We start from the raw sequence: 14,622 nt of genomic DNA, 5'->3' as shown, positions 1-14,622 counted from the left end.
CACCCGAACCGCCGGCAAAAAAAGGAGGGAAGGGAAGGGGCTCGCGACGCCCGCTATTAACCAATCAAAAGGGGGCATGGAAGGTCCTTTGAAGCCAAAGAAGGCGGGGACGCAAAAGGACAGGGCGCCGGGCGACACGTGACTCGGGCGTCCTTTTCCTCCCCCCCATCCGCCTCTTTCCACCCACCCAACCCTGTGTTTCGCTGGCTTTCTTAACAGGCACGAGTACCGGTAAAGTACTACATATACACATTTCGTGCGCTTTCTGATGAGAAGGGCAGGACGGCACGAAAGCCTCTCAGCCAATGAAAATGAAGGATTGGCAAGATGGCGTGCAGCGATTGGACAAAGAGATTTGGGTAAGGAGGGGGATGGCCTATTGGCCAATGTAACTGCATACGGACAGCTAGTAGGCGTCGAGGCAAAGAAAAGGCAGGAGGCGGAACTTCAAATATGATAGGCAAGACTGTGGCGGAGCGGTGTGGAGAAGTGTGATTTGCATATGATGGACATGACTGTTACCCAATACGCAACCAGTAAGTGGTGCCCTACGTCTAATAAGGCGGGGCAAACAGCTAGACGAGGGATAGCGGTCTTTGGCGCAAATCCAAAGCGAGCCAATAGTAGCGAAGCGTTGCGGGTGGGGGTGGACACCGGGTCGTGAAAGGCAGGAGGACAGTCCAATAAAAGTGGAGAGACAAGAGACGCTGATTCTGGAAGCCATTACGCCACTGCCGCAGACTAGAGGCCCTCTTTGGTGTGGGATTCGACCGGTAGTTGGGGTACGCAATTTGCGTATTATTATTTTTGTGTGTTTTTTTAAAAAGTATTTATTATTTTGGGAAATATAAATGGGGAGCGAGGAAGGGGCTCCCCTGAGGGCACTTAGGGCTCCAGCCTCGCCTGAGGCCGGCGGGGCAGTTATCCAGGGTCCCCACCCTCCTTCTAGGCGTTGGGCCTTTCCTGGGTTCCCCTCAGCGCCCTCTGGCGCTCTTTGCCGCCGCCTCCCTCAACCTTCCCCTCACGCCCATCTTCTCCTTTATCCTGTGCTGGGTTTACCTCAGCAAACTCCCGTCCACGGAATCATAGCATCGTAGACTTGGGAGGGATCCCAGGGGTCATCTAGTCCAGCCCGCTGCGATACAGGAATCTCGACTAAAGCATCCCTGACATATTGCCATCCATCAGCTGATTCTCCCCCCCCCCTCATTCTCCATTAGAAATATTTAATTCTTATTTATTTGTTAAATTATTTATTAAACCCTTCACCCAAAGATCGCAGTGTGGCTCACACCCGCCCGCACATATCTTGAAGGTTGGAAGTTTCATATCATTCTTCCTCCCTCCTCTCCTCGGAAACCACAAACTTCCAAAGAAATCATGTTTAATTTACCCTCTTCCTTTTTCTCTTCCCCACCCCCATAGTCATCCTTTTTTTCTTCTCCCTCTTAAATTTAAAACTAGTTCTTTTTCTTCTCCCTTCCCTCAAGAAATCACACTGGCATTTTAAAACAGTATGTTTTCGTTCCTCTTGCCCAGTATACTCTTGAGTGTCCAGTATAGGTCATGCATGGTGTAGCCCCATTGAAATTAATGGGCACAGGCAAGGCGTAGTTGGATACAGCCCCTGGATTTGATTTTTTTCCCTTCCTCGGAAACTGTTATTTGTTTCCCCCCTTCCTCTTCTGCTCCCATAAATTAAACGAATACAGGCAGGTCTCTGCTTATGCTGGAGGTTACAATCCAGAGGGATAGCACGTAAAGCCAAAATAGTGTATAGCCAAAACACATTGGGTGCAATGGCAGGTAGGATTGCCAAATGTTCTTTTACTGGACTCCCACCCTTTTAAAAAATAATTGTCAAGTGTGTACAGCTGGGGGGGGGGGATTGCCCTCTGCCTGGTTCTACAGGGAACCAGGCAGAGGGCCTTCTCGGTAGTGGCGCCCACCCTGTGGAACGCCCTTCCAGCAGATGTCAAAGCGATAAACAACTACCTGACATTCAGAAGACATCTTAAGGCAGCCCTGTTCAGGGAAGTTTTTAACGTGTGATATTTTATTGTATTTTTGGTTTTTATGGAAGCCGCCCAGAGTGGCTGGGGAGGCCCAGCCAGATGGGCGGGGTATAAATAATAAATTATTATTATTATTATTATTATTATTATTATTATTATTATTATTGCCAAGTGTGTACAGCCGAATACACGTAAGTTAAATACTTGCAAGTTGTGAGTGACGTGCATGCATTATATTTCAGGGGTTTTTTACTGAAATTATACTGTGTGATGTAATGAAATTTCAGTTTTCACTTCTCTTGTGATAGGAAACTCATTTTTTGTAATTATCTTGATTAGCACCATTGACCCTAAAAATTACTGATTTTTTAAATGGTACAATACCATTCATGTCTACTCAGAGGTAAGCCCTATTTATTTCAGTGGGGCTTACTGCAGGGTGAGTCTAGAACTGAACTGCAGCCTTAATTTCAGGACTGCACCATCCCAATCTTACGTACTCAGAAGTTAGTCCCATTGTACCCAGTGGGACTTCCCATATATGTGTGCATAAAATCACAGTCTTAGTAACACAGTCACACATATCCCTTTCATCTGCCTCCTGCCATTTTTAAATAGTAAATCCACCACCCCATCATCATGCACACAGGACACCTGGCTCTTCAAAACCAATAATGCATACTGTTCCCACTTGCTTTCTGTATTTTAGACCAGAAACCCCTCTCCCCAGAAAAACCCTTTTGAAACTGATCTTCAAAAAGTTGGCATATAAATCTAATAATCAACTGCTTTCCATTGACCAAGATGTAGTAACATATTCCTGCCCAGTCTTTGCAATTTATGGCTTTGAACATACTGATAATTCATAAGTGCATCTCTTGAAGATAATGCTGCCTCCTGGTACAGAAAAAGCCAAACTTTAGTCCTTCAGGGAGACCCTGCTGGGTGTCCTCTGCTGGATTGTATTTGGTAACAATGCAAAAGGACACCTACTTGGTGACAGCACCCACCCTCTAGAATGCCCTCCCTCAAGAAAATTGTGGAGAGATGATCAATGACCTTTAAGTGCTTCTCAGTAATTTCCAGGGTTACCCCAGCTTTCTTAGTGCGTTTGACTGGTTGTGTGTGCGTGTGTGTACTAAGTTTTATTCGTATTAAAGAGTTGTGTTTTGTTTTGATCTCATTACATCAAGGTTTTAGGAAATTTTATTGAATGTTTTTTATTGCTTTCATGTAAACTGGTTATAGAAGTTTTTATTACACTAACCACTTTGGTCACAAGGAATAACCTTGCTTCTCAACTTTTTCTAGAGTTTAGTTGTTTACTGCAGCCAGATCTGTGTCCTTGGCAGCTGCATTTCAACCTTCCCAGGCATCCTGATATCCTGTTTTGTCTCTGGACTTTACCAAGGCCCTCAGCACCCAGTTTGCTTTGGGACTTGAACATTCCATGGCAATGGCATCCCCTCCGGCTCCGCCGGCTAAAAAGCGGAAAATGAACTTCTCGGAGCGAGAAGTGGAGATAATTGTGGAGGAGCTTGAGCGGAGCAAGCACCTACTGATCAACCACTTCAATGCTGGTGTACCACTGGCTGCTAAGGCTGCTGCTTGGCACAACATACTACGCCGTGTGAATGCTGTTGCTACCTGCCGCCGGGAGCTGCCTGAAGTCAAGAAAAAATGGTCTGATCTCAAGACGGAGGTGCGACGCAAGGTGGCACAGGTCCGGGCTGCAATGGAAGGAGGTGGTGACGGCCAGGATGGAGGTGTTGAGGGCCAAGATGCTGAAGATCCATTAGGAGTCACAGCTGCTCCAGTTATTCTAACTCCCATGCAGCAGCGTATCTGTAACTTGCTGGGGGAAGCCACCATTATTAGCCTGCCTGCCGGAGACTGCACTTCAGATGGATCAGAGATACCTATTACTGCTGCAGCCACAACAGTCACCCTTACTCAGAGTGAGTGTCTTGTTATACACAATGCTTAACTTAAACATTCAGTGAAATAAAGTTATTCAATTTCTTAGATTGTACGCTAACCTGTGATCCTCAAATGAAGGGAAGTATAGAAATTTGATGGTTAATAATGAAAATACTGTAATGGATAATAAGCCTGCACTTGAAGCATCCATTGGGTTGAGCTAATTCAATTGCTTTCATTTGATTTTCTCATTGCAAACTGCTGAAAGTTTTGATAAGCCTGCTTTGCAATGGGGGCTGAATAATATTGTTTGCAACTGTAAGTAGAACTAACTTTGGATGATAACCCTCAATCTTCTCATTTGTGGTTTGAGTCAAGATTATGGATTTTTCTCACACCACATCTTTCTTACCATTGCCAGGCTGTTTTGTGTTATCACCAACAGTGCCTTGTCAAAACCATTTTTTTGTGCTATTGTTACTGGTTCTTTTGTGTTTTCTTTCCCTCTTACCTTGTTCTTCTCTATTCCAATCCCTCCAAAAGAGTGCAGATAAAATCCTTGTGAAAACTTCAGGATTTTTTTTAGGATGCTTTAATTGTTCCAGTTTTTACTATGTAAACTGCTATGTGAAGACCACAGCGAAGTCTGAAGTGTAAAAAAACAGCAGAATATATTAAGAAACATGTTGGAGAGAGATGAAATTAGATGATGGAACCTTAAAACGCAATTACAGTGGTACCTCGGGTTACATACACTTCAGGTTACAGACTCCACTAATCCAGAAATAGTACCTCGGGTTAAGAACTTTACTTCAGGATGAGAACAGAAATTTAAGAACTTTACTTCAGGATGAGAACAGAAATTTAAGAACTTTACTTCAGGATGAGAACAAAAATTGTGTGGCGGCGGCGCGACAGCAGCAGGAGGCCCCATTAGCTAAAGTGGTGCTTCAGGTTAAGAACAGTTTCAGGTTAAGAACGGACCTCCGGAACGAATTAAGTGCGTAACCAGAGGTACCACTGTATATGTAATTTGGGTTATAAACTTTGGTTCTGTTGAGTGGAAAGTCACTAGTTTTGTTGAATTGGAATATAATTGTTGAGTAACAAATGTAACTTTCTATATAGAAAAAAGATTAAAATATCATCTAAACGTATAAATATTGTAGCTTAAAAAAATTTCCTTCCTCTTCTTCTTAGTTCCAGCTGAGACAACATACCATAGTTTGGAGGATGGTGTTGTGGAGTACTGCACAACAGAAGCTCCGACCACAGTCACTGCCGAGGCCCCCTTAGAGATGATGGCTCAACAAGCAGAAGTCTCTGTGAAGCCTCAGGAACTGAAGAGCCGCATTGCCCTGAACTCGGCCAAGCTCCTGCAGGAGCAGCGAGTGACCAATCTCCACATGAAAGAGATGGCCCAGAACATCGAGCAGCAAAATGACCTCCTGCAGATGATCCGCCGCTCTCAGGAAGTACAGGCATGTGCACAGGAGCGCCAAGCCCAGGCCATGGAAGGGATGCAGGCTGCTCTGAATGCTCTTGTGCAGATCCTTCGCCCCATGATTAAGGACTTCCGCCGGTTTCTACAGAGCAATGCTCCTGCTCCTTAGGTGGCCTCAGGCCCCAGCAGAGCAGCCCAAAACGGACAATATGGCATCATTCAATGAAATAAAATGGACAAAATGGCATCATTCAGTGAAATAAAATGGACAAAATGGCATCATTCAGTGAAATAAAATGGACAAGATGGCATCATGCAATGAAGTGAAGCCTTCCAGGCACAGACTTGATCAAGAGAACGAGCAGGGTATTTCTTTGTATTTGACAGTGTCTGCAAACTGATTCAGTGCCTGCCTTTTTTTTTTTTTTGGCTGAAAACCTATTCTGGATTATTTCTGCTCTTGCTTTTTGTTTTTTAAAATGTGTGCACCGTTTCTAGATGTGGCCTGCATAGAGCATATGTGACAAATGCGTAATTTAACATTGGACTTTCAAAATTGGGAAAATAGATTTTATATAAAAGAGAAACTTTTTTGTTTTCGTTTATTGTGTTAAGAAAGACCATTTTCATGAATTTTAGGTAAGCGTTACCTTTGTCATATAATGGCAACAAAAGAAAACATCAAACATTTTAATTGTCAAGGAGTCAGTCAAATTCATTTTCAAAAGTAGTTGGCTGTCATAAAAATGCAGATTTGAGGTATATTTCAGCATAAACTGTCCACAGCACACTGACCCCCATGCTGTACAGTAAAATTTTGTCTATTCCATTGAGCTTCTGAGGCAAGCAAAGAAATCCTATAAATAATGAGTTTTTTCCTATCTATATATAAATAAATAAGAATTCTTTCTCCCTATTCTTCAAGAAGGAAATTTTCTGAAGAACTCTTATAAGAAATCTGTCCCTAGGAGTGGAGGGAAGAACAGAGTACATAATGAGGAGTATTTTCTCTTAGCCGTAGCAATACTCCCCATGTCTGCCATTACATTTAAAATGCTCGCTCTTTGGCTACTTCCTTAGACATGCATAGCGACACAACTGGAATAGTTAGCTAAGTGTGTGTACATGCAGCTGTAAAATAAAATAGCTTTGATGGTTATGCATTCGACCAGGCTAGGCTTTTGTCATCAACTGTCACACAAGTTGGTCAGGTTTCTTTTACAGTGGTACCTCGGTTTTTGAACATAGACCGTTCCGGAAGACCATTCAAGTTCTGAAACGTTCAAAAACTGAAAACTCAATAGGTGACAGATAGCATTCAGGATCTTGCACTCAGCAGAAGCTGCATGGCGTGTTCGACTTCCGAAAAGTGTTCGAAAACCGAAGTATTTGCTTCCGAATTTACAGCGTTCAAAAACCGAAATGTTCATTAACGGAGAAGTTCGAAAACTGAGGTACCACCGTATTTATTTATTTATTTATTTATTTATTGACTTTCTATACCATCCTTGATCCAAGGATCCCAGGGCAGTTTACATATAAAAACACATAACATAGTAACTAACAATAATTAACAATAAAAATAATTACTGCAGCCCAGTCAGAAGTGGGCTAGCACCTTTGTTTGAAAGAGTGTTCTGTGTTGACAGTTTGTAACTCCTACTGCCTTGCCTGATTGGAGCTTTTTAGTAAAAAAAAAAAAAAAAGTATTGTAACACCAGTTAGACTAAACATTTGGCTGCCGCTATCATCCCTAGCCATTGTTGCCTGAGGCTGATGGGAGTTTTATTCAAAAACATATGGGAGGCATCAGATTAGAAAAAGCTGCTTTAGCTTTTTCTCACAGGAAAAGTACTCCAAATTTTATTCATGGCTAGCAATAAGTGTTGGAAATCCTGGTAGCTAAGACTCAAGTTTAGGACAAGTACTCTGGTGAGAGCCCCAGCAGAGATATAAAAAAGGTAAAGGTAAAGGTACCCCTGCCCGTACGGGCCAGTCTTGACAGACTCTGGGGTTGTGCGCCCATCTCACTCAAGAGGCCAGGGGCCAGCGCTGTCCGGAGACACTTCCGGGTCACGTGGCCAGCGTGACATCGCTGCTCTGGCGAGCCAGAGCCGCACACGGAAACGCCGTTTACCTTCCCGCTGGTAAGCGGTCCCTATTTATCTACTTGCACCCGGAGGTGCTTTCGAACTGCTAGGTTGGCAGGCGCTGGGACCGAGCAGCGGGAGCGCACCCTGCCGCAGGGATTCGAACCGCCGACCTTTCGATCGGCAAGTCCTAGGCGCTGAGGCTTTAACCCACAGCGCCACCTGCGTCCCCAGCAGAGATATAACATGGCAAAAAAAAATGGTAGCAAAGAAAAGTGTGGTAATGTTAAATCTTTAAAATGTGAACTTTCCCACGAATCCTACTCCCTAGGACACAAACAGACCACATATTTGGTAAGTTATGTAAACATTTTGCATGCAGAACTTTAAAGAACTTTAAAATTCATGAGCTTTACCATACCAGTAAGAAAAACTTGCACAGACAATAAAATGCTGCTTAGTTACAAGATGGTACAAGTTCCTTAACAACTGGTGTAGGAAAATGCTAGTTACAGACTCCATTATTGTCTGAAGCAAAAGAGGCTGTTTAAAGCCATGTTGCTGAGCTGGAGGAACTAGCTCAATCCTCCTCACACACTGAATTCGTATGCAGGCTGAGTATAACAAAAGGTTTGCTTGCCCATTTCCCCCCAAGGCAAGGGTAAGCAAGATGGGGTAAACCTGACAGGATGGCTTAATCCATTGCATTAACCCCTTCATGCATTAATTCCACTCAAGAATGCTGGTTACATGAAGCTGGTTACCCAACAGGAAGAAGCTAGGTAGAAAGTGTTGACAGCTGTCTCAATCAGTATATAACCCAATTTCACCTGGGTATTTAGGTCCAGATTGAATTGTTGACCAATTCAGCCTCAGGAACTACAGAGAATGGCTCTGCCTGTCATGGGTTCCACCTATTGTTTGGGTTGCCTGACTTCCATCCTTCCAGGTAAATGGAGTGCCAGTCACCTCCAAGAAGGGAGCAGACACATTTGACAGACTAAATACACCTCAGTGGCAGAGTACTTCCATTGCATATATAACAGGGATGGGGCATGTCAGGACCTCCAGGTGTTCTGGGACTCCCATCGTCCCCAGCCAGCTTGGCCAATGTTCAAGGATAATGGTAACTGGAATTCAGCAACACCCTGGTAGCACCACTTAGTAGATGACAGGAAAGCCATTTGTTTGCCTCAGACCTGGAAAAGCAGCTGCCAGACACAAGTACAGTAGTAGAAAAATTTGGGGTACATGAACAAATACAGTACAGTGGTACCTCGGGTTAAGAACTTACCATAATTCGTTCTGAAGGTCCGTTCTTAACCTGAGGTACCACTTTAGCTAATGGGGCCTCCCGCTGCCGCCGCTGCTGCCGTTCTCATCCTGAAGCAAAGTTCTTAACCCAAGGTACTATTTCTGGGTTAGCGGAGTCTGTAACCTGAAGCGTATGTAACCCAAGGTACCACTGTACTGTAGTCTCATCTGGTGAGAGCATTTGTCCTATTTCTGTCCAATTCCATTTCTGACCTGGTGGTGGTGCTATCCATCCATTCTTGTCTTATTTTTGAAAGCTGTTCCTTCAAAGTAGAATAAATCACAAAAGACCTTAGCTAAATTTGAGGACCTTATTTAACTGTAAGCGATATTGCTAAATAAAATATGCAGGCTGACATACGAAGAGGCCTAGAGCTGCAGTGGTACAGCTACGTGCTGTGAGTCTGAGCAAAGATTTTACAACTGGCTGGGTTTGTGCCATCATACTATATTGTTTTCAGTTATATTTTGTATAGTGAAACATCATAGAGAAAATCTGATCAAGCCAAGAGCGTGGCAAAATTGAAGTCTTTTACCGGCAGGTATTGGAAACCTCCAGAGGCTTTGGACTCCCATAAATTTTGAACGCTGACCATGCTAGCCGAAGCTGATGGGAATTGGAATTTCAACACATTTGTAGGTCACCGCACTGGCTGCCCCAATTTACTGTGACTCTTACATGCGAGGAAAGATTAGGTGCTGAGTTTATTGCATCAATCCGGGGGGGGGGGGGACAAGAGAGATCTCATAAACACACCACAAGGTACACATACACATACACATCCCTTGACACATGCAGACACATGACCACACACTTCACAGCTGGTACAGGTGCTGTGACTGCAAGGTGACTGGTCTAGGAGTTCAGAGTGAGGAGGACATAGCAAGACCCTGGCAACAGATGTGTCATGCTGCTCCAAGTGGATGCAAAGTTTGTATTGCCTAAAATACGCTGGGTTTTTTTGCCCGTGCTATTACAGAGGAGGCTGATCCATTCGGACAAAGGGGCAGAGCCCAGCTAACTTCAGTCTGCCCCTCAGGCCTGTCCTCACCTGCCTGCCAGTGGGCACTGGCTATCAGTTTCTGCCTCCTCCTTAGTCTCAGTATTGAAGAGTTTGGATTTGATATCCCGCCTTTCATTCCCTTTAAGGAGTCTCAAAGCGGCTGATTGATTGATTGGTTTATTACGGCCATTGGCCCATATCTAAAAACAATACATCAAAATTTATCCATAAGCAATACAATTTAAACAGTTCCAAGTTAAAACACCCCTATAAAACCAATTTTACTTCAATTAAGTAAACTATACACAATAAGCTCCCTCTATGTCAACCGCAATTCAAATCCCTCAGATTTGGGGGGATATGCGTCTTAGTTCTGGCACTTATTGATGGTTCTTAAGTTTGGCTAAGCTGTCAGAGTCATACAGTGATCCATTTCTCCTCTTATGAAATAAGACATTAATCAGGTATCTAGCGACTGCAAGGGATCTACTTGAGTCTTCGTCGTTTAATAAGTATATTATTTGGGCTTCCTGAGGTCGCTCAAAGCGGCTAACCATCTCCTTTCCCTTCCTCCCCCACAACAAACACTCTGTGAGGTGTGTGGGGCTGAGAGACTTCAAAGAAGTGTGACTGGCCCAAGGTCACCCAGCAGCTGCATGTGGAGGAGCGGAGACGCGAACCCGGTTCCCCAGATTAGGAGTCTACCGCTCTGAACCACTACACCACACTGGCTCTGTACAGCCCTTGTACAGCTCAGCAGGGAAGAGGAGGAGGAGGACAAAGCTAGAATTAGTTGGCTCTGCCCATCACCGGCTCTGGCTCCACCTACTGTTGGCCTCCACCCTAACCTGCACCCTATGAGTTGCACTGGGCGCCAGCCATTTCTGGGCTCTTGTTTCCACAGCTATTGGTACCCCCCTAAGCACATACTTAGTTTGCCTGTTGGGTAATCCAGCATTGTTTGGGAACAGGCCATCTGGCAAATACCCTGGTCCCAAACCATTTAGGGTTTTATGATTGGCACCTTGAATTGAGTCTGGAAATTAATGGAGAGCCAACACGGGTTGAGTGAAACCAGAGTAATATGTTCCTAATGGTTACTCCCCAGAAAACACTGTTGCTAAATACGGCGTCATTAGTGGTAGCGTCGACTTGAGCTCCGCATCAGTTGATGCGGTTTTTATTATTTTTATCAGTCTTTTATTAGCTTTTATCAGCCGCAGTATTTTATCTATGTCATTTGGCAGCTGTTACATTCACAAAGCTTGAGTTAAGGGCTTGAGTTAAAAGTCTTAGAGAAAGTCCTGGAAAGTCTCGGAGAAAGCCTTAATTAGCTGCAGCTCAACTAAACCTACCAACTACTTATCAGCAGGAGTGGAGATTAAACACCCTATTGTGGGAGGACGCCAAGCTTCCTGATTTACAGCAGAAATTAGTAGCGACTCTATCTCTGGGAAAATGTCTAGGAAAAAGAAGCAACCGGCCTCTTTTCCACAAGTGAGCCCACAGCAGAAGAGCAAACAGAGTAAAATGGACAATTTTGTAAGAGCACAGAACTCAGAACCTACTACATCAAATAGAACTCATTCCCAGGTAGGGGAATAATAAATTAATACAATAAATTAATGTGGCCTTTCAGTTGCATCCTGTGTATATTGACAGCAAACTCAATTATCTAGCTGTGGATTATTATGCAAATAAAGCAGCACTATTCATACCCAAGAGGGAGGGCAGCTTGAAACAGCCCACAGAGGCTCAATGGCCACAGAATGCTGAATAATGAAAAATCAGGGGGAAGGGGAATGGAATGGAGTAGCTTAGGAAAGGGCATGGTTGGTAAGTTCACTGCACTGCAACGTTTCATGGCAAGTCCCACAAGCTAATTGTTATGTACTGTACTGAGCTGAATCCTAGATCAATAGGATCCAGAATGCAGCAGTCTGATTGGTCTGCAGGAACCACCCAATCCGGCTCCAGCTGGAAGTGAATCAGCGACCTCATTGGCCTGCAGGAGCAGCCAATCAGGCTCCTGGGTGAAGTGAATCAGCAACCTGATTGGCCTACAGGAGCCGCCCAGAATTAGCCAATCACGTGGGGCCCATAGACATTTTGGTGAAAGTTTCGTTCATTGCTACCATGATCTGAATAAAGAGCATGAAATTCACACTCGACTCCGAGTATATTTCACTAATGAAAAATACAAGAGAATTGAAGAGTTGCACATAGTCTGTTATCAACTTAAGCTGAGAAAATACAAGCTTAGAGTCAGTCACTGTCATAGAATAATCCTCCTAGTGGGGATAGGTAAAGGTAAAGGTACCCCTGACCATTAGGTCCAGTCGCGGACAACTCTGGGGTTGTGCGCTCATCTAACTCTATAAGCCGAGGGAACCGGCGTTTGTCCGCAGACAGCTTCCGGGTCATGTGGCCAGCATAACTAACGCGCTTCTGGCAAACCAGAGCAGCGCACAGCAATGCCGTTTCCCTCCCGCCGGAGTGGTACCTATTTATCTATTTGCACTTTGACGTGCTTTCGAACTGCTAGGTGGGCAGGAGCAGGGAACAAGCAACGGGATCTCACCCCGTCCTGGGGATTCGAACAGCCAACCTTCCGATTGGCAAGCCCTAGGCTCTGTGGTTTAGACCACAGTGCCACCCGTGTCCCCAGTGGGGATACATATATGCATATATTACTTCACAGTTTTGCAGAGCTTTCTACAGCACTTACACCTCAACTGATGAGGGCAACCACTCACCCAGCCACCCATCACATACTTTAAACTACCGTATTTTTCACTCTATAGGACACACCCAACCATGGGACCATGTTTTAGAGGGGGAGAACAAGAAAAAAAATTCTCCCCCTCTCTGCTCAGCGCCCCTTCAGCGAAGCGGCAGGAGAAACAGAGCCCCTTCCTTTTCTCCTCCCGCTTCGCTGAATGGGCACTGCACAGCTCTCCCTCTCTGCTGAAGCCAGAAGAGTCTTGCTCTCCTGGCTTCAGCAAAAGGAACCCAAAGCCTCCGGAGCGCAGCGGGACATCCCGCTGCGCTCTGGAGGCTTCACGTTGCTATCCCTGAAGCCTGGAAAGCGAGAGAGGTCGGTGCGCACTGACCCCTCTCGCTTTCCAGGCTTCAGCGAAAGCAACGCGAAGCCTCCGGAGCACGGAAGGAGTGCTCCCCCTGTGCTTCGGAGGTTTCGCGTTGCTATCACTGAAGCCAAGGAGCCTGCATTCGCTCTATAGGACGCACACACATTTCCCCTTAATTTTTGGAGAGGGAAAAGTGCATCCTATAGAGCAAAAAATACAGTAGGTGGCCCTTTCTTACATTCCAAATCAGGGAGAAAAGGGTCACCAATATGGCGCATGACATAGGCAGGCCAACTTCCCTGGAAGGGAGAAAATCGCTTGGAGCAACTGAATATAAAGGGTTTAGGGACAGTGGGGCAAAGTTTATTTTTGAAATACAATTCATGACATTCTGGGCCCCTCCAAATTACTTGGCTTTTTTGTTGGTGTATTCTGCATTGTGTCATTTATGTAATAACAGTGCATTAGTGGTGAATTTATACTGTGGACCCTCCACACATCATTCCACCTTATGATTAATTCAGCAAGAAGTTGTGGGGCATGCAGTGATGGGGGGCAGTGGGAAGCTGTATGTCCATTCCAAAACATTTGCAGGCAGCATCTTGAGCACAAATCCTCATGCATGAACAATAAACAGGACATCTGCAGCTACAAGAGGGGAGCATTTTCCCAACAGCAGCCAGCTGCAAAGGGTAGTGCATGTACCTAGGGATGCAGAGAGCTCATTGATGCATGATCACTGAACAAACTTTTTCACAAAAATCAGCACCCAAGAGAAAAACTCCCCTTCTAGTCCTTTAGCTTAGGAAAAAGGGACCGAATGGTTTTTCAGACCATCAGGGATAGGAAGAGACTCAACATGTAGCAGTTGCATTGGAAGCAAGTAGGCAAGACCACGGTAGGAACTTCAACCCCATCCTGGAGACCAGAAGTGCCAACCACCAGCGCCTTTTTTTTTCATATGTGAAGACTGGCATTTCTCCCCAATATCTAGTCTCAACCAATCGTGTCCACAGCCGAAACTGCATGAAGGATGGCTTTCCTGACACGGGTGGCGCTGTGGGTTAAACCACAGAGCCTAGGACTTGCCGATCAGAAGGTCAGTGGTTCGAATCCCCGCGACGGGGTGAGCTCCCGTTGCTCAGTCCCTGCTCCTGCCAACCTAGCAGTTCAAAAGTACGTCAACGTGCAAGTAGATAAATAGGTACCACTCCAGCAGGAAGGTAAACAGTGTTTCCGTGCGCTGCTCTGGTTAACCAGAAGCGGCTTAGTCATGCTGGCCACATGACCCGGAAGCTGTACGCCGGCTCCCTCGGCCAATAAAGCGAGATGAACGCCGCAACCCCAGAGTCGGCCATGACTGAACCTAATGGTCAGGGGTCCCTTTACCTTTTTTATGGATTAAAATGCATATAAAAGGCAACATCAGAAAATTCATTCTTGCAATATATTAGGCAAAACTGCATACAAACGTTTTATTATATAAAATATTTCATTATTTTCATTATTCATTGTTAATTAAATATGGTGGGGGACATGTGCTCCTTCAGCGCTCAGCTCTCACCTGTAGTTCCTAGAAGCTGGAAGCACATGCCGTTTCTTGAGACAGATGGATGTCAACTACATTCACTTTTCTAGTTGCCTTTTTATGGAGAAAGCCTCCCTGTTTTCTCTTTATTTTTTCACCCTACTTAAAACAGACTTCATACCTACCTAATATTTTGCAAGCTATCTTTACATTCAAAA

General features: G+C 44.9%; 1 protein-coding gene across 6 annotated transcripts; it reads left to right on the top strand.

Moving 5' to 3' along the window:
• The first annotated feature begins 118 nt into the window (after positions 1-118).
• NAIF1 (nuclear apoptosis inducing factor 1) lies at positions 119-5,966 on the top strand. Of its 6 annotated transcripts, none has more exons than XM_083721874.1 (3): positions 119-359; positions 3,327-3,973; positions 5,136-5,966. In XM_083721874.1, exons 2-3 carry the CDS (start codon positions 3,466-3,468, stop codon positions 5,546-5,548), a joined length of 921 nt encoding a protein of 306 aa, XP_083578000.1. In that variant the 5' UTR covers positions 119-359; positions 3,327-3,465; the 3' UTR covers positions 5,549-5,966. The 6 variants fall into 6 exon arrangements, with proteins under 6 accessions (XP_083578000.1, XP_083578002.1, XP_083578005.1 ...); XM_083721876.1 differs by lacking the exon at positions 119-359 and adding an exon at positions 436-536; XM_083721879.1 differs by lacking the exon at positions 119-359 and adding an exon at positions 603-782.
• The last annotated feature ends 8,656 nt before the right edge of the window (positions 5,967-14,622 follow it).

This window comes from Podarcis gaigeae, assembly GCF_964106915.1.
Source record: "Podarcis gaigeae genome assembly, chromosome: Z".
Classification (NCBI taxonomy): Eukaryota; Metazoa; Chordata; class Lepidosauria; order Squamata; family Lacertidae; genus Podarcis; species Podarcis gaigeae.
The sequence above is the reverse complement of the archived record's forward strand: the minus strand, read 5'-3'. Positions and strand labels throughout refer to the sequence as shown.

Excerpts from the sequence above, each read along its gene's own strand:
- NAIF1 (XM_083721874.1), top strand. The coding sequence starts at position 3,466 with ATGGCAATGGCATCCCCTCCGGCTCCGCCGGCTAAAAAGCGGAAAATG. Across the intron at positions 3,974-5,135 it reads AACAGTCACCCTTACTCAGA|TTCCAGCTGAGACAACATAC; the intron begins GTGAGTGTCTTG and ends TCTTCTTCTTAG.